The sequence below is a fragment of the Panthera onca genome, chromosome B3 (genome assembly GCF_046562875.1).
Source record: "Panthera onca isolate mPanOnc1 chromosome B3, mPanOnc1 haplotype 2, whole genome shotgun sequence".
Taxonomy (NCBI): domain Eukaryota; kingdom Metazoa; phylum Chordata; class Mammalia; order Carnivora; family Felidae; genus Panthera; species Panthera onca.
In genome coordinates, this window is record NC_138344.1 from 144,370,622 (window position 1) to 144,390,204 (window position 19,583).

At 46.7% G+C, this 19,583-nt stretch overlaps 1 protein-coding gene across 16 annotated transcripts in view; it reads left to right on the forward strand.

The window, feature by feature from the left end:
* MARK3 (microtubule affinity regulating kinase 3) overlaps nt 1-14,840 on the forward strand; it is a 113,416-nt gene extending 98,576 nt beyond the window's left edge. For 10 of the 16 annotated variants that reach the window (XM_078447803.2, XM_078447806.2, XM_078447807.2 and 7 more), the window contains 4 exons: nt 5,237-5,494; nt 10,286-10,312; nt 11,602-11,646; nt 14,295-14,840. In XM_078447803.2, the coding sequence (XP_078303929.1) occupies nt 5,237-5,494; nt 10,286-10,312; nt 11,602-11,646; nt 14,295-14,640 (676 nt within the window). In that variant the 3' untranslated portion in view covers nt 14,641-14,840. The remainder of the gene's footprint in view (nt 1-5,236; nt 5,495-10,285; nt 10,313-11,601; nt 11,647-14,294) is intronic. The other 6 variants (XM_078447804.2, XM_078447809.2, XM_078447810.2 and 3 more) reach the window with 3 other exon arrangements.
* The last annotated feature ends 4,743 nt before the right edge of the window (nt 14,841-19,583 follow it).

The window sequence follows — 19,583 nt, forward strand, 5'->3', positions numbered from 1 at the left end:
GTGCTGTTTATCAGCCTCACTGTATGAAAAATAATGCTAATCAGTGTTGTTTAAGGGACAGAAGTTACAAGTTTTGGTAAACTTGCTTTGGCTTGAGCACATGTGAGTAGTTTTCTAAGGAAGACTGTTGTTTTGACACCAGGCATGCTGAAGTCCAGCTTATTTTCTGCTACATGTTCTGGTATAATTATTCTACCTTCTTTTGATGGCAGACTCTGAAGATGGCCCAATTTCAAATTGACTAACAGTCAGTATAAAGTAGGCATGAGAAAGTGTAATTACATCGTCAGTTGTAAGATTCTGTCAGAATCACGTAGGTTTTTATAATGAGTCTTAAACCACTGAGCACAGGCACTGACACACAATGCTTAACAAAAAACTAGCTTATCGAAGTACTGGTAATAAACCACTCTGATGGGAATGTAAAAAATTTTCTGAGTTTACACTGACTTTTTGACTTAGTAATTTTGCTAACCGACACAAATAACATGGACTCTGCCCTGCTTTTTCATATGCTTCTAGATAGTTACAGAAGACTGTTTAAAAAAAAGACTGTTGAAAATGTATTCATTTGAATACCCCCGAAGAAGGAGTGTGATATGGTTATAATAAAGCACAACAGAACAGAATCTTTTTTTAAGTTTATTTTTAGAGAGCATGCAAGTTGGGGAGGGGCAGAGAGAAAGAGAGAATCCCAAGCAGACTCCACCCTGCCAGCGCAGCACAGAACTCGACGTTGGGGCTCAAACTCATAAACCATGAGATCATGACCTGGGCTGAAATCAGACACTCAACTGACTGAGCTACCCAGGCGCCCCAACAGAATCTTTTCAAATAAATTTTAGGCATTTGATATTCTAGATAAGATTTTATAAGTGTAAAATGGCTCTATTATTTTATCCATTTGTCGTGCATCAAGGCACAGGGATTGAGCAGAGAAAGTGTGATCACAGTTCACACATGTATCTTTACTTTTAATTTTGCTTTTTCCCAGTCACTGAGTATAGTTTGAATCAGCACCCAGAACATTTCATGTCAGAATGTTCTGCTGTGGGAGAGATGTCCTGTCAAATTGAAAATACCTGTCCTTGGGGAGCCTGGGTGGCTCAGTTGGTTAAGCATCCAGCTCTTGGTCTCGGCTCAAGTCATGATCTCAAAATTCGTGGGGTCGAGCCCCATGTTGGTCTCCACGCTGACAGCACAGAGCCTGCTTGGGATTCTCTCTCTCTTGTCTTTCCCCTGCTTGTATGTGTGCGTTTTCCCTCTCTCTCAAAATAAATAAACATTTGAAAAAGTAGAAAATACCTGTCCTTTAGTCACCATAAGTGGATTAGAATTTTAGAAAAAAGATAGACATAAGTACAAAGCAGTTAGGATTAAGTTTCTAAAATAATTCATTTAATTGCATTTAGGATTATTGTGTCAAAAAACTTAATAATTTATAATGAAAATATCAATTTACACTTCCTTTTTAGGAAGGTCTCTGAGAAGGGTCAGTTTCTTTGCTGTGAAGTGTCTGTCCGGTCTTGCTATGCTTCTCTGCCCTGTGGATCTTGCCTGTGCTGGGCAGCCTACAAAGCAGTGTGTCTCAGGAGGAGTAGATCAAGCGTCTTCTGCTCTATATGCTGACGAAAAGCCCTTGCCTTCTTCTGAGTCTTTGGGATCTTTTGTATTCTCCAGGGAAGGAAACAGATAACCCTGTCTTCCCTTCTTCCCTTGCTTTTAATGCACCCGTTGATCCCAGCTTCTAATGTGGGCAAGAGAATGTCAGCAGCTGGTCAGAGGCATCAAGCATATTGACACTTGACCTGCCCTAAGCAGGTAATAGAGCACAAAAGACAGTCATAATAGCTGTAATGTAACTTCTTAAAAAATAAAGTATGTATTTACATATATGTATGTATGTCTGTGTATAAGAAACTAGCAAGCCTTTCTTCAGATAGTTGAATCATTCCTTGTTCTACTCTTTCTCCTTACTTCTCACTACTGCACTTGACTAGTCTTTAAACAGAGTTGAAGGGACAGCTGGGTGGCTCAGTCGGTTGAGCATCCGACTTCAGCTCAGATCATGGTCTCGCAGTTTGTGAGTTCAAGCCCCACATGGGGCTCGTTGCTGTCAGCCCATCAGTGCAGAGCCCGCTTCATATTCTTCTGTCTCCTTTCTGCCCCCTCCCCCACTTGTACTCTCCAAAAAATAAATATTAAAAAAAAAAAAAGAGTTGAATCATTTAGGACTCTGTGCTGCGTCACAGGAACCCAGTCCAAACAAGCTTAAATTCAAAAGGGCATATTTGATTTCCTAGAACTAAAAATGTCTAGGAATAGAGTCAGGGTCCATCTCCTACTTCTGCTTCCTCTGTAGTGGTTCCCCTGTTGGGCTCACAGCATCAGACTTGGCATCTTCCCACACTCAGCTCTGCTCAGACAGAAGCCCTGCAGCTATCTCTGGGTCTGTGTTGGTCTGGCTTTGGCCATGTGCCTGTCTCTAAGTCTGTCACTGACCAGGGTGGCTGGGAAACCCTGGGGTGGAGTCATTGACATCCAGAGCCTAGGAACTTGCTTCCCTAATAGCAGAATTCAAGTGTCGTTGCCACAGGATAAAAAGTAGGTGCCGAGTGGCAAAAACACAAAACTGAATCTCTTTTTATCTTTATAAGGTACTCCTTTTCAGTTCTTGGACTATATTAGAGCCATTCTCCCAAGTCAGAAGACAGAATTCTCAAACAGAAATGCAGGGACACACAAATCTTGAGCAATTTATTATAAAGTGCCCATCCTCCCCCCAATGTCAGGACTGTAAGAACTCTAGTTCATTAACTTCTCGGGAGAGCATTCATTGAGCACCACGCTTCCAGGACACTCTATCAGAGAAAAGTCACTGGGGTAGCACAGGGTGGCAGGGGCACATACTCAGTACAAAATGGGAATGATAAACTCCTGATGGGAGAGGATGACTTCATGGAGATGACTTCATGGAGAGGGTGACCTCTGGGTTGAATTTTGATGAAAATAGGTGCCTGCACTCCAGGCACAGAGAATAGTTCCTGTGAAAGTTATTTGACCTGATGCATGACCAAGGGATTGCACATCATTAGGAGCTCCAGAAAGTCAAGTCCCAGAGGTGACAGTAGAAGGTAGAACCTGGAGATACAGCTTGGCGCCGCTGGGCTGTGGGTACCTGAGGGTGTGACCGGGATGCCAGGGTGAGGAATTTGAAGTCTGTCCTGAAGATGCAGCATGCTTTTGAAAGACTGTAAGTTGATGAGTGACAAGGTCAGGTTTGCATTTGGGGACGTTCATGGCTATATGTTGGACAGGTTGGGAAGTGTGTAGCCAAGACAGGCACTGAGGTATAGGTCCGTGTGGGAGAGAAGGGGAGAGGTGCAGAGACCCTGGGGTAGAGGTGGGGGCGTATATGCAGACTGACACACACGGGATCCGAGTCCTGAGTCCCCGGCTCTCCTCCAAGGAGAGAAACTGCCTCTTCGGAGCTCCAAGGGCAAGATGACTTGAGCTGGAATTAAAGCAGAGTGGCCAGGGCGCGGCTCGTCTCTCTGTGCCGGGGGGAAGCTGCAGGCATCCAGCCATGTCCATCATTCTTTTTCTCTGTCTGCAAACAGTTAATTTACTCTTAATAGTTTTCCTGACTTGAAAAAAGGGGTTCTGTTGACCCCTTAAGAATTTTGACTGTTGTTTATAAAGAAGTGAATGTCCTTTGCGTAGGAAGATTCTCATCTATCTTGAAACAGCATAGGACACTTTGATAAATAGCAACTAATTACTATATGTGTCATTTTACTAGTCCATTTAAAATATGTCTGTGTGTTTGGAGAACAGGCTGAAAGCAAGGTGTGCTCATATTATAGATTCACTCAACCAGTTCAGTTTGAATGGAGACATCTCTTTTAGGAAAGGCTGTATTTTGTACACAGCTCAGAAAACGCTGCCCCCTCACCTAAATATTCAAACAAGTAAGATGTCATCCCCCCCCCCCCCACCTTTAAAGCTAATATAGCTTGGGGCGCATGTGTGGCTCAGTCAGTTAAGTGTCAGACTTCAGCTCAGGTCATGATCTCACAATTTGTGAGTTTGAGCCCCACATCGGGCTGTGTGCTGATAGCTCAGAGCCTGGAGCCTGGTTCGGATTCTGTGTCTCCTTCTCTCTGCCTCTCTCTCTCTCTCAAAAATAAATAAACACTTTTTTAAAAGGCTAATAAATCTTTTACTTTATTTGCGGGGGGGTGGGGTGGGGTGGGGAAAGGCAGCTACAGGTCAGTAATTGCTACAGAATCCTCAAAACAAGGTTAAGAGGAAGGTGTGTGCTTTAAATAGCAGATAACTTTTTCTGTCACTGTGCCATCATATTGTTGTTTCTGCCTCTGCCTGATCCCAACCCCCCTCCCAGCCTGACAGAAGTGTTCGCTTCTGCAGCTAGTCCTGCCTCAGTGGGTGAGACATCAGGTCGATGTCCATGCCAGCCTATGGGCACCCCTCCGATGATGGTACCTCCAATAGACAGTGAAGGAGGGAAATGTGAGGCTGTGTAAGAAAAATGCACATTCCTTATGAAACTAATGTGTACCCACCGCTGCTTCATTCTGTGCTGTGGATTTTATAGTCCGCGATGTGTTACTGTCTGTTGTCCACAGGTGTTCTTCCTGTGTGTGGTTTTAGTTAAGCACATCCTGTCTCACGGTGTCCTTGGTCGTCTGTGCCTTTGCATACTACAGAAGGCGGAAGAAATCCCCCTCCTCTTCACAGTGCTCTTAGCATGTGGAATTTCACAGGAAACATGCCATTTGTATGTCTCTAAAACTTTTTAGTTGCCTGTTCATTTCATGTTTCTTTCTTTCACAGGGGCAGGGTTCTCGCACATAAGCACTTTGAGGAGGGAAGCAAAGGGAAAAAGCTTGAGTTAGCCATTCTGTGTCCTAGAATTGCCCTGCATTAATCTTGTCCTTGAAAATATGTACGACCTATTCCCTTAAACCCCACGAGGCTCTGTCTCATTATATGCCATCTATTTGATACCCTTTCCTATTTAACTTGCCTTTTGGTCCTGAGTTCTATAAAATACCGCCTTGGGTCTAGATTTATTAGAACTGATTTTGTCCACTGAGGATAAAAGGTGTCTTTTGGGATATTGTGGATTGTCGTGCGCCATGTTTGCCACACAGCTGGGCTTTTGCCAACCACGTGACAGTGAGAGTGAGTCTGTTCTGTTCTGCCCTACTAGCACTATTCCTGATCCGAGGACTCCCGTTGCTTCAACGCACAGTGTCAGCAGCGCAGCCACCCCAGACCGGCTCCGCTTCCCGCGGGGCACCGCCAGCCGCAGCACTTTCCACGGGCAGCCCCGGGAGCGGCGGACCGCCACGTATAACGGCCCACCTGCCTCGCCCAGCCTGTCCCACGAAGCCACACCACTGTCGCAGACTCGGAGCCGAGGCTCCACTAATCTTTTTAGTAAATTAACTTCAAAACTCACAAGGAGGTAAGTGCCAGGTGGTGCTGGTTGTTTGCAGCCAATGTAAGAGCAAAAGGAGAAACATCTTCTCTGTCGTGTGACGCGGCTGCCCAGATACTGTCCACTTTGTCTTTAGCTCGTGTTTTTCTGGTTTATATATAGAACTTTATACTTTAAAACCTTTTAGAATAGGAATTACAGAGCTCAGAGTCTTCCTGACGTCAGAAGTCCCTCTAGCACTTGGGAGGTTGTCGTTCTCTTTAATTACTGTTCTCTTGATCACACATCTGCCCACATGCATGGTTACTGCAGCTTAGTGCAAGCTGGCGCTTCGGAAGCCGTCCCCGAGGAAGACAGTGTGCTGTGCGGCCAGCCTGGACGCAGAGGAGAGAGACCTCTCTTCTCTCATGTCGTGCCAGCATCTCTGAGGAGCACTAAGCTTCTTAGGGTCTAAATCTTAAAAACTGTTCTCTCTTGGTCTCAGTAAGTTATAGTAAGAACAAAGTAACTTGCTTAAACGGTACAGTTTGGCGGATAAAATTCCCGATTTATTCTCACCAAGATCTAGTAAATCTGCTTGTGTATAAAATCCTTCATGTGGTACTTTTTCCCTTGAAGTGTTTTGAACTTTATTTCCATAACCTCATCTGGAGGCTGCAAAGGCCTAGAATCACTGATGGCTATGAGAGGAGGAAGTGCCCCTTTGCACCATAAACACATAGGCCGAGGCACCGCCAGCTGGGCCCACACTCAGGAGACTGAGGGCCCCTGCACTTTCAGGACTCCCAGGAGAGATTTCTTCGACACTGAGCTTCACCGAGCATTAGTACGTCCAAGGCATCCTGCCGCTTTGCCCGCTGCAGACCCTCTTTTCATCTGTATTTTACTCAGAACAACAGTGGGGTCTTCTCCAAGCCTGAACTAGCTGGCGCCCCCTGTGGCTCACCAGCTGCCTGCTGTGTTTCCTTCCATTTTTGGAATTTAACCTGTAAGCCAAATACCGCATTTTCAGTCTCCTTAATTCGTCCAGTATTTTTATGTTCTTTTAGTATTTTTAGTCTTTCTCTGGGTACTCTGCTTATTGTCAGGACATGGCTACCAAGTTAGGAGGACTTCTGATGTCTCTTATCATCGGCTGGAGGCCAGATAGGTGCCAGAAGTTACAGCGGCCTCTTGTTCTCTTCTCGGCTCCTTTGCTGAGACCCCCTTTTTCCAAACTGGGCAGAGTGGTCTAAAGGACTTTGCCAAGTTTGGGGCACCCACTCGTGACCAGTAAAAGAAGCAGGGAGCTCAATCCAGGAACAGTCTGCTGACCCCAGAATAATTCATTCCTTGGTTTTAGGCTCATCCCATGGCCTGTCCCAGGCCTCCCTGTCCCCTAGTTGCTTCATTATGGACTAGGCTGAAATGGAATCTGTTTCCAAAACTTGGGTGGTAGGAGATGGAGCCTGGTATCATTCACCTGGCTGTTTGCCTTCCCAACTGAGCTTCATGTCGACGGGTATTTTGCCCTGTAAGAGCCCTGAGTGCAGAGGGGATATGCATCAGTCAGGTGTGTCTGAGATCTAGTTACAGGTCAGCTAGTTCTGTGTCTTTACACTTTGGTCTATGATGGGCTCTTTAGGTAAAACATCATATGTCAGGGGCTCCTGGCTGGCTCAGTCAGTAGAGCACGAGACTCTAATTTTTTTTTTTAACGTTTACTTATTTTTGAGACAGAGAGAGACAGAGCATGAACAGGGGAGGGGTAGAGAGAGAGGGAGACACAGAATCGGAAGCAGGCTCCAGGCTCTGAGCCGTCAGCCCAGAGCCCGACACGGGGCTCGAATTCACAGACTGTGAGATCGTGACCTGAGTTGAAGTCGGACACTTAACCGACTGAGCCACGCAGGCACCCCACTAGAGCACGAGACTCTTGATCTTGGGGATGTGAGTTCAGGCCCCACGTTAGGTGAAGGAATTACTTAGAAATAAAATCTGGGGGATGGCGGGGCACCTGGGTGGCTCAGTCAGTTAAGCATCCAACTCTTGATCTCACCTCAGGTCACGATCTCATGGTTTGTGAGTTCGAGCCCCACATCAGGCTCTGTGCTGACAGCATGGAGCCTGCTTGGTATTCTCTGTCCCCCTCTCTCTCGGCCCCTCCCCTCTCATGCTCTCTCTCTCTCTCTCTCTCTCTCTCTCTCTCAAAATAAATACATAAATAAACTTAAAATATCTTTGGGGCACCTGAGTGGCTCAGTCAGTTAAGTGTCTGACTTTGGCTCAGGTCATGATCTCACAGTTCTTGGGTTCAAGCCCCACATCAGTCTCTGTACTGACAGCCCGGAGCCTGGAGCCTGCTTCGGATTTTGTGTCTCCCTCTCTCTCTCTGCCCCTCCCTGCTGACACTGTCTCTCTCTCTCTCAATCTCTCTCTCTCTCCTTCAAAAATAAATAAACATTAAAAAAAAAAAAAAAAGATGTTATTTTTAAGTAATCTCTACCGCCAACGTGGGGCTCAGACTCAACAACCCCAAGATCAGCAGTCACGTGCTCTTCCTACTCAGCCAGCTGGGCACCCCTGATTGTTGCCTCTGTGCTGTATTTTTCCTGTGTGCTAAGTTAAGGTAGATAAGCGTCCTTAGATGTATAGAGCTATACTTGTTTCTCATTGATAAACATGCATGTGTCACATACGTACAAACACATTCTCACATACTCACGTCATCTCCACCGTCCACCTTGTGTAGTAGATACTCTTACTGTTGTGTAGAACAAGCTGGAGATGAGATTCAGAGAGTTTAAGGCACATGTTGAAGATTCTACAGCCAAAAAATGCTGAGCCAGAAAGGTGCCTCCAGAAGAGGCCCTCCAGGGCACACTGCGTGTGCTGCCCTGCAGAGTAGAACGGTCAAGGATAGTGCAGGCTGGAATCCTTGTCCCTCATTCTCTGATTTAGTGTATTTCATGCATTTCAATTAAAATTGGAGACAGATTTCTTGGTTGAATTAAAAAAAAAAAAGTCTCGGGGGTCATCTTACTTTACATTTTCAGGCAATTTCTCCCCCCCCGAAAGATTTACAGAAAGGTAGTCTTCTGTTTGTTAAAGTTTGCAAACTGAGGTCTGTAGTCTTCCCTGGTTACTGTACTTTAGCGGCAGTCCGTTTCTTCTTGCTGCTGCTGTCAGCGTCAGCTGCTTATCCTGCCCTGACAATAAATGCTAAGATCAGAGTCCTGGTGCCCAAAAGAGGCTCAGGTGTTCTCACTCAGGTGCTGCGTCGGAGACCTGCTCAGATCTGGCGGGAGGAGATCCACCGCCAGGAAGCCTGTGTTCTGCTCTTGGCTCTGACTCTGCCCTGGGTACGTGTGGCTTTGGAGAGCTGTGTGCTCTCCAACCTCGGAAGCCATTTGTAGTCAGAAGGAGCAAGGCTTCCCTCTCCTGGGGCCGGGCCTGGCCTGCTTAGGGTTCTCAGGGTCACTCCTACCCTATAGGCAGAACAGCCCAGGCATGATGTAGGTGCCTCTGTGTGCCTTGCGCTGGTCCGCGGGGCCTGGCAGGAGTAGAGAGCCTCAGTCCCGCTGCTCCTCCTCTTTATACCTCAGGGATTCGTGGCTGAAAAAGCGAGGAAAAGCAGTTGGGTGCTTGACCAATAACCCTGACCTTTCTCAGGCAGAAAATTGGGAAGTGAAAATACCAAAAGGCCTTTTAATCAATTTTCAACTAAAATAATCTTTTGAATAATCCTGCCTTATTATGTAGTGCTTAATTATTTACAAAATCCTGTCACATGCATGATCTTCTCTGCTGCATATAACCCCTCTGTGGACCACTTCTGATCTGATTATGAAGTGGTTGGGTGTTACCTACAGTAGTTAGCTGTTTTTTAATTGGGCAGCATCTGAAGCAATGTCAAAGTTACCAGTATTAGAAAAACCGATCCACGGAATTCGTTACTTCATTCACTCAGACTGAATTCTGTGTTCAGTCACAGAACTGGGAAGTTTCAGAAATGGTTTGACAAGGCCAGCCTGCGCTCGCCCAGGAATGCTGACCACATGATCGTACAAGCCTGATGGGTAGTTTGGAATTTCTTTTGTCAGATTCTGTTCAGTACAACCTCAGCATCTCCCTGAGTTTTAATGAGCAAAGTTACTTCTAAATACAGTTATTCCAGTTTATTACACAGAACATAAACATGAAACCCCCGTTGTTACCATTTTGTTTCCATTCATTTTGCTGTCTAAAACTCTGAAAAGTCCACTTCATTTTAAACCGCAGTAACTTACTGTTTTATTAAGAAGTGATTTATGTGATACCACTGTAACAGACATTCTGTTAGTGTTTAAATCGTCTTCCTGAAATAAGTAATGGTTCTCTGAACGGTTGAACATTTTAAAATGAACTTTTCAATGTTGTATAGAAGGTGAGATTTTTGTTCATAGAATATTCTGAAGAGAATCAAGAAATGTTACTTTATTACTATAGTATATTGCACATGACTTAAGTCATTTCTTTGACATGGAATGTTGGATTTTATTATCTTAAAGTCTATCCATCTGAAGAACCTTTAAATTTAATTACAGCTAATGTCAATATTTACTGCTAAATTTTTTCTTACAAGGACAGATTTTTTTATATTTCTAGAAAATTAAAAGATCAATGTACTTGATTACCTGTAATTTTACTTTTTCAACAAATGTCACTGTTTCATCGTTCATTGGACAGAAGAGGAGCCCTGTTTTGTTGTTTTTCTTTCTCTCTATAATTGACTAGATTTTCTATTTAATTTGTGCAAGTCATTTTTGTTAATTTTGTTTTTGGCTTAATTTCTTTTAGAAACATGTCATTCAGGTTTATCAAAAGGTAGGATTTATATATACACATTATTTTTCAATCCTTACCCCAAAATGGCTCCTGCAATTAACATCAGGTTTGGCTTTCTAGCCTTGTTTTTGTTTTGTTTTGTTTTGTTTCTTAAAAACTAAACTTTCTGCTGAGAACTACATACTTACTTCTTTGTAAGGAGCCTCGGAAAGAAGTAGATTGACTCTGTCAGGCGCCCACATAACAACAGGCCTGTGCATGCTCTGTGCATTGTCTTTCTTTGGTAGAATTATTTAGCATCCAAATAATTCTGTCTTCATACTAATAACACTTAGCATGCTTCTGTTTGAAGAATGCAATGTTCAGTAATATTAATGTACAATTAATGGTTGGCCTCAGGCATGCAGAAGGTAAGTGGTAACTGTTGCCATTTTTTATTTCATGAAGGATTGAATCTGCAGAAGGCTTTAAAATGACCGGGAAATTACCTAATGTTTTTATGGGGGAAACAAGCATAAAATTCAAACCTACAGCCTCATTTAGTTTGAGGTTTTTAGAAACTAAGATGTGGGCAGCTGTAGAGCAGAAATGCTTTAATATTTTCAGAGAGTTGAAGAGTAGTATTCTAAAAGCCACTTTCCACCAACCACTGAAGAAAATGTGTCTCATTACTTTTACTTAAAGCACTGTAAGAAATCATATTCCTACCAGGTGAATATGTTTTGATGATAACGAGTCAGGAGACTAACAACACACACATAATGAGGTAGAAAATCTGCCATTTGGCCTCCATGTGTCCAGAAAGCCAGGCTATGGATTTTTTTTTCTATGTTGATGAAATCAGTGGGTCACTGAAAGGCTGTGTGAACGTGAGCTCTTTATCAAAAACTGGGAAGAGTGCTTTCCTCCTATGGGAAATTCCACTCCGTGATTTTAATCTTCCCAGTTGCCAAATTTTTCCTCGGGCAGAAAATTTTGTAGTTGGATGTAGGATTTAACTGATAGAATTCATTTCCTTTTAGTTAAAAACCATTACACTTTGGGGGAGGTATTAAAAAGTCAGCAGACCTCGAATTCCAGAGCCAGGCAGAGATGCCCGGTGCGCGGTCGGCCTCCCAGCCTACCTGCCAGCTCGCACAGAGAACAGCGGCCTGGGCCGGTCACCCCTGGGAGACTACGAGCTGAACAAGAGTTGGCTGGTGACCCCAAGTACTTTGGATTTGTTCATATTATGACGTCTGTGTTTGTATGTGGGTGGTCGTGTATCGGTCTGTAAGATTTCTTTTCTCTTTCCCATTTCTCTGTGCTTCTGCATTCTGTTCGTTGAGGCTTCCAACTGAATATGAGAGGAACGGGAGATATGAGGGCTCAAGGTGAGGGGAATGATTTTTACTTAAAATATTTTATAGGTATTTACCTCGTGTCTGTGGCAGAGACGATGCTCTTTTCTGACTATCCCGCATCAGATCCCTGCTCTCAGTGTAGGGATTGCTTGGCAGAGTCCCCTTGTGTGGTTTGTGAAGCAGGAGCCTGTCGCTGCTGCCACCTCTTAGTGGCCACTTGAGGGCGCCAGAGCGCCATGGCTGCCCACTGGTGAAAGCCTTCCAGGTCCAGCCTTTCCACTGGGCTTCCACTGGGCATTTGGGTGCTAAAATACGCTGCCCTCCTGCCTGGGGGCTGATGGCCTGAAGTGAGCTCTGGGAGTCAGTAGGAGCACTCTTGCTGTGTCCATGACTCCTGCACCATCCTGCTCTCAAGGAATGAAAGCAGAATATGGAGTTGAATTTTCATATTTTAAATTAGATGGGTTTTTTTGAAGAACAATTATGTAGTCAGATGTTTTGCTTTTACATTTTGTAGATCATTTTGTATTTCATTACACAAGTCCGGGGGTGGGGGAGTTCGCCAGATAGGCCCAGGTAGGCTGCCATGGTTCTGGGTCTTTTCTACTCGGGCTCATTCCATACCAGTCACCACCATGCTGTTTTGGGTCCCCGTTAACCCATTTGCTCTCTTTCTGCTCTTTCTGAAGCCCAGCTCTGATCATGTGACTTTTCTGAATGAAAAGTTGCAGGGGCCCCATTACCTGACGCACCCTGGGTGGCCTCAGCAGCCCTGGCGTCCCCCACCCTCCCCACCGCGGCTGAGGCAGAGTGCCCGGATGACGGCCTGGCAGCACTCCCACCCCAGGCCTGCCCATCCCAGCCTCAAGCAGGCTCCAGCTGTCCTATTTGCTTCCCGCAAGTACTCAGCGGCTGTTGTGGGGGTGATGCTGTGCCCCCAGTTCCAGTCCATCTGCACACTTGATTATACCCTAAACACATTCTGTGCCTTCCACACCTCCTTGCCTCTGCTTATGATACTCCCTCTGCTCAGCACACGATCTCACCTTCCCCACCCCCGTTGTATTGGAATTCTATGGGCTCTTGGTAGCTCTTCCCAGATGCCCCTCCCTCCTGGAACCCATTTCCTCATTTCCCCGCCCTCCTCCCTTTAGAGGGCCCTACCTGTCTTTTCTGCCCCCGCCCCCTCATGGTGTGCTCATACCTTTCCTGTGCTAGTGCTATTTCCTTAAGTTGCAGTCTTCCCTCCCTCAACCCCAACTCAGCTTGAGAGCTTTTGCTCATTTTTGTAACCTATTTAGTACCTAAAACAGCATTTTATACACAGGAAGCTCCTGATCAACTTTAGTGGGTGTGAACCAAATTGAATATTTTACCAGCAGCCTGGCAGCTCTATCTAAAGTAAAACCTATAGCCCCAAACTCTCAGCTTTGATGAATTTGCCGATTTCGCCATTGGGTTAAGTGTATTTATCATGCACGTGCAGGGTGTTTTTAAAATTTTTTTTTTCAACGTTTTTTATTTATTTTTGGGACAGAGAGAGACAGAGCATGAACGGGGGAGGGGCAGAGAGAGAGGGAGACACAGAATCGGAAACAGGCTCCAGGCTCCGAGCCATCAGCCCAGAGCCTGACGCGGGGCTCAAACTCACGGACCGCGAGATCGTGACCTGGCTGAAGTCGGACGCTTAACCGACTGCGCCACCCAGGCGCCCCTGCAGGGTGTTTTTAATACACAAGAGTGTTAGGTGTTCACCTTCCTAATTGAAACATTCAGATGTACACGTGAGAGTGTAAATAACGGGTTTGTGGCAATGATTAAATGCTGGGGAGCGGCAGGATAGTAGACACCTGGTCTTGGGGTTCCCAAGAGAATTGTGCCTGGGACCCCGCTATGACATCACCTCTTAGATGTTGGGACCACAGCTTATACTCTGTGCATCGATACAGCTTGCATTCACACCGGTGGTTTCAGTGCTCAGCAGCAGATAAGCTTTAATGTTTCATTTTCCTGTTTCAGTAGTAAGATAATGTCATCTAAGAATTATTTTTAACTGTGACATCAGAATTTTAACAAAATGGAAAAATATTCAGGTGGGCAGAGGGAACTGAGAACAGCCCACCCCGCACCCAGCTGTGTACTCAGCATGGGGGGGGCCATTTGCAAGGAAAGTGATTTTGAACCATGTGGAGTCACTGGCTATCCTGAGTACCATCTCCAGCGAAAGGTCATGATGAGCTGAATTAAAAGAAAAGTGGTACCACTGGCCTGCCGACCCGTCCCTCCCTGAGCTGGGCCTCTGGGGGGCCCTTTCGGCTCCTTGCCGCCTGCAGTCAGCCTGGAGGGGAGAGCTGGGCTTTTGGAGAGGCGCTGTGCCATGTGATTTGCTGATCTCCAAGGATTCTGTTTCACAGATTATTTTCTTAATTTTATTAAATATAGATGGCTGATGAAGATTTTACAGCCAGGTAGAATTTTGCCTGTATGGGTTATGATTTGGAAGGGAGTCCGGGGGTGGGTGGTAGATGAATACTTCTCCGTAAAGGAACAGATAATCAGATGTGAGCCTGTGCAAGAAAAATGTGGAGGTCAGTCATGCTATGATTATGAGCTAGCTGTAACAGAAAAGGTTGGTTTTTCTGTGCAATTAAAAATAAACCTGCTACTGTGCATTTCAGTCGCAATGTATCTGCTGAGCAAAAGGAGGAAAACAAAGAAGCAAAACCTCGCTCCCTGCGCTTTACCTGGAGCATGAAGACCACTAGTTCCATGGACCCCAGTGACATGATGCGGGAGATCCGCAAAGTGCTGGATGCCAATAACTGCGACTATGAGCAGAGAGAACGCTTCCTACTCTTCTGTGTCCACGGTGATGGGCACGCGGAGAACCTCGTGCAGTGGGAGATGGAGGTGTGCAAGCTGCCAAGACTGTCTCTGAACGGGGTCCGGTTTAAGCGGATATCGGGGACATCCATAGCTTTCAAAAATATTGCTTCCAAAATTGCCAACGAGCTAAAGCTGTAACCCAGTAATTACGGTGTAAATTAAGTAGCAATTTAAAGTGTTTTCCTGAACACTGATGGAAATGTATAGAGTAATATTTAGGTAATAACGTCTGCATCTTCTAAATCACGATATTAAAATATAAGGACGAGAGCGCGCCTGGGAGCGGAAGCTGGCCTTTTTTCTACGAATGCACTACATTAAAGATGTGTGACACGCGTGCCCTCTGTCTTATTTCCATTGCCCTGAAAGTCAGCGTGTGACGTCATCGCCACGGGCCTGCTGTCTGTGTGGCGTGAGCGTGGACTGTGCGTGTGAAGTAGTGCGTACGGAAGCAGCCAGAGTCGTTACGAGTACCTCTGTGGGAGATCACTTGGTGCTAAGACGTTAAAATTGCCAAGGAGGAAAACACTGGGTTACTACTAAGAATTAACCTTAACCTTAAGACTAGTTGATCATTAATACAGGTTTACAGTTCATGCCTGTGGTTTTGTGTTTGTTGTTTTGTGTGGGTTTTTTTTAGCGCAAAAGGTTTAAATTTATAGTTGTGAACGTTGCTTGTGTTTTTCTAAGTAGATTCACAAGATAATTAAAAATTCACTTTTTCTCAGTAAAGTCTTCCATTGTCTCCTAATGCTGTATTTAAGACTCAAATCAAGGCAGTGACTAAATGTTTTTGCCTCCGCCACCAACTTGAACAAAAGCAAATGGAAAGTGTATGAAGGCCCGGGGCCACTTTGTCCTTAGCGTGGATCCCAGCATTTTGTGATTACTAGCATCTTTTTTCTCCAAAGGAAATAAAGGGAGAAGTCGGCCCTCCCGGTGACCTGAGGAGGAAGGGAATCAGGAGCCTCGCGAGCCCATGTGGAGAGACGCCAGGTCTTGACGGTTCTGGGTTGGTTCTCCACGACGTATGTAATTCTCCTCTCTTGTTTTCTGATTCAGTACATGAATCAATCCTACAGCTTTTTTCCAGCACCCTGCATGGTTATACAGAGGGAGTAATGAATTCATCAGTTAGTGTGACACTTGAATCTCATGGGGAAACTGCCACATCGATTGGTATGCTGTTTTGGGTTCTGGGTTTTTTTCTTGTTGGTCAAAGTATGAAAGTCTAGACAGTCACTCGGTCACAGATATTTACTACCACAGGCAGAGCACTGTTTTAGGTGTTTGTGACACATCAGGGAAGAAAACAAAGATCCCTAGAGCCTCTCGGAGCATATGTCCTAATAGGACGGCAGTCAATAAACATTAGTAAGTAAAGTAGGAACAAAGTGGTCAATGCCAGGAAAAAAATTGCAGGGCGGGTTGAGGCATTGCTAGGGACCTGAGGTTTGGTTGGTGCCACGTTACATGGGGTGATGGTTGGGGGGTGTGGCTTGGCCTCTCTGGGAGCAAGAAGAAGCCAGGAAAGCTGTTCAGAGGCTGTCGGCAATGATTAGGCAAGAGGTAACTGGCCTAGGGAGACGGTGGTCAGTTCTGGATTATGTCCTGAAAACAGAGTCAACCCATCTGCTCTTGATTGGATGTGGACGAGTTCTGGCCTGAACAGGAAGGATGGGTTTGCTGCCCATTGGAATTAACCATTCTGTGGTTAATCACCACTGCTGTGGCCGGGAGGGAGAACAGGAGAGCAGTTTTGAATGCCCTGAGTTTGAGGTGCCTTCAAGACACCATATGGGCACCCGGGACAGACCCCGGGAGAGGCCCTGGGAGCCCTCAGCCTGTGGGTGGGTGGATCCTATTCTGAGTTGGCAGAGCTGGCAGAGAAGCTCCCAGACAAGGGCGAGGCCTGGGAGAAGAGGCGGAGCCGGCAGGGAAGCAGTGAGTTGCGAGGGACCCCGGCAGCCAGGGTGGCGGTTGACCTGACCGTGGAGCTCACACTTACCTTACTAGAACTTTCGAGCCTCCCTTATTCAACCCAGCAAGTCCCCTCTCCCTCCTCTTATCATCTGAGGCATTTTTGTTTCTTCTCTGGAACCAGCTCCCTTCTGCATCAGGGTGTGAGGTCTCCTCTGCACGGCCACCCTGCGGAAGCTGGCAGAGGTGAAGCAGAGCTCTGCCAAGCCAAGGTGTGGCTGCGGCGTGGTTCCTTCTGACCCTTACGCCTAGGAGACGTTCTAATAGTTTTCCATAGTTTTGTTCTCAAGGACAAATTGAATACTGGAAGTTGGGCTCCTTTGAGAGCAGGTACTTCCCCCACGTCTGATGAAATGGCCACTCTATATGCAGACACAGGTAGATGCTCATATTGTTTTCACTTGTTGATTTGTCATAAGTGGTGTCTGCATTAGTACGTTACTGTTCCGAGGAGAGACGGGTGTTCACCCGCAGAATTCACCTGAGCTGTGCATATTGAAAAGCCGCTATCACTGATTGACATCGGTTTGATTTTAATGGCAACATAGGTAGTGTTACCTTTACTGCAGTTGGAACATGAATTCAAGTCGATTATTAAGGGGCCCATGCCCTTCCTTTAGAGAGTACTTTTTTTATAATACGATGTTTTTATTCTGCATACAGTGAATTTTGAAAAGGAATATTCTAGAGTACTTCATAATCACTTCAGACGCAATGACAAGGCCACATTTTTTCCTCATCCGCTCCTCTGGAGTCCTTCAGAGGTGAGGTAAGGTACCTTGTGGGGGCGGTGCTGTTCCTATTTACCTGACGACCAGAGTGCTGTCCTCCCCTAGTACTCCAGTATCGCCAGCTCTCGTCCGGATCAGGCAAATCCGAGGGACCAGGACAGCATTCCTTAATGACATGCCTGGCTCTTGGGCCATCCTTCCATCTCTGAGAGTGAAGAAAGCTGGCAGGAAGCATGACTAACTTTGAGAAGCACAACCGTGATCGTTTTCACAGCATGTGTTTCTCCAAAAGCCCAGAGAAGGATGATATTTAAAAGAAAGATCTCCCTGCGTGTGCATTGTGAACACGTCACTGTCGCTGTGGAGACCGTCCCTAGAATACCCTTTCCTGGCAGTTCCTGCTCTGTGAGTGGCGCACGGTGACCTCCGTGTCCACGGAGCAGGCGAGGCCCTGGGGCAGGGAGGTGTGTCTGCTCAAAACTTTGCTTTTTGTGGGAATTTTTTGTTCTTTGGGGGGTTTGGAGTTTGGGGTTGTTTTTGCCAATTTGCCACGAGACCCTTCAGAGAGCCCAGCAAGCACTTTGCATCGGGGAGCGTGGTGGCTCTCGAAGGGAGCGACGGTGAGCGAAGGGTGGTGTGCCTCGCAGGTGTCCCGACACTGCACGCAGGAGTCTAAATGTGACCGTCCCCAAGAGTAGAACCTGGGCATCTTCTCCGGTCAGCAGGGAGGACAGAGTTTAACAGCTTTGCAAATGGGTCTTTGGTTTACCACTTTGAGAGACAGAACCTAGGCAGGGGTGACACTCCCTCAGAGGTAGTGCTCGCCATCGGTGTGGCACCCAAGGGTGGCCACTGGGCGCGATCAGCGTCAAAGCGGCACGTGTGCCTCGGGAGTCCAAGCTTGAGCGGGACGTCTGGGCCCGGCCCCTCCCCCGGGGAAGGAGACGCCACAGGGACTAGACGGAGACGTTCGGGCGCGTGGAGATTGAGGCAGGGGTGGGGGGGGGGGGGGGTCTGAGACTCAAGGAGGAACCCAGCCCACTAAGGCAGCAGGGTGGACATTGGAGGGAAGACCGTGTGAATCACAGGAACAGCACTCCACCAGGAGGGGAGCCGCTGGCTGTGTGGGGTGCTGAGGTCCGCACGCTGGTTTCTGCAGCAGGGCCAAGATGGTGAAGACCGCTGGAGGCAGTGTGGTTTAGTTGGGGAGGGGTGCGTCCTGATCGCCGCAGCCTGGTTTCCAGGCTCGTGACCTCAGGTCGCCTCCTCTATAAAGGCAGCACGGTGGTGATAGTGCCTCACTCTGCATTCTTGGCAGAGTCTACCAGGTGACAAGTGCAGGGTGCCTGGCACAGGCGAGGGAGACGCGGGTTTTCTTGGGCGCCCTTCCGCCCAGCTTAGCCAAGACACCGAAGTCCTTGAACAGCATGCTCTCTGCCCTCCCAGCAGAGACTTGATAAGAAAATTCGCTCAGTTTCTGAAGTGTAGAGTGCTGGTCTCTGAGCCTGCGGTGTCTGGGAAGCTGACCAGCCTGCACTGCCACCTTCTTTGCCCCAAGTTGTGGCCTGTGTCCCCAGGGGACAGGAAGAGCGTGAGTCTAGTGGGAGAGTCTGGTGGAAGGCGGGGGTGGCCGATGGTACCCTCCCCTCCTCGGATTGCTGGTCACCTCTCCTCCAACAGGCCTACCGTTGCCATTACATTTAAGATCTCATTGGCTTAGGGGCCCAGAGTCGGCAGAGCATGGGACTCTTAATCCCCAGGTCGTGAGTTCAAGCCTCACGTTGGGCATGGAGCCTTCTTTTTTTAAACAAATAAAAAATAAAATGACACCCTCTCTCCTGGACTGCTTGCCCAGCTCTGCCCTCCCACTCTCTGCTGCTTCCTGTCATGCTAAGAGTCAGCATCATGGACAAATGTATTTGTCTCTGTATCTACCCTCCCCACCCATACTTAGAACGAAAGCCGCATGGGGAAGGGCTTTTTCTTCTCTATCTTAGGTACCTAGAATAGTGCCGGGTACTTACTTACAAAGTAAGTATTCATTTAAAATGATGATGACGATGGGGCGCCTGGATGGCTCAGTCGGTGAAGCATCTGACTTCAGCTCAGGTCATGATCTCCCGGTTTGTGGGTTTGAGCCCCATGTCGGGCTCTGTGCTGACAGCTCAGGGCCCGGAGCCTGCTTTGGATTCTGTGTGTCTCCCCCTCTCTCTGTCCCTCCTCTGCTCATGCTCTCTCTCTCTCTCTCTCTCTCTCTCTCAATAATACAATAAATAAACGTTAAGAAATTTTTTAAAAGATGATGATGATGATGGAGGAGTAAGTAGTAGTAGTATGGGCAAGAAATATCTGGAAGGCACAGGCTGCTTT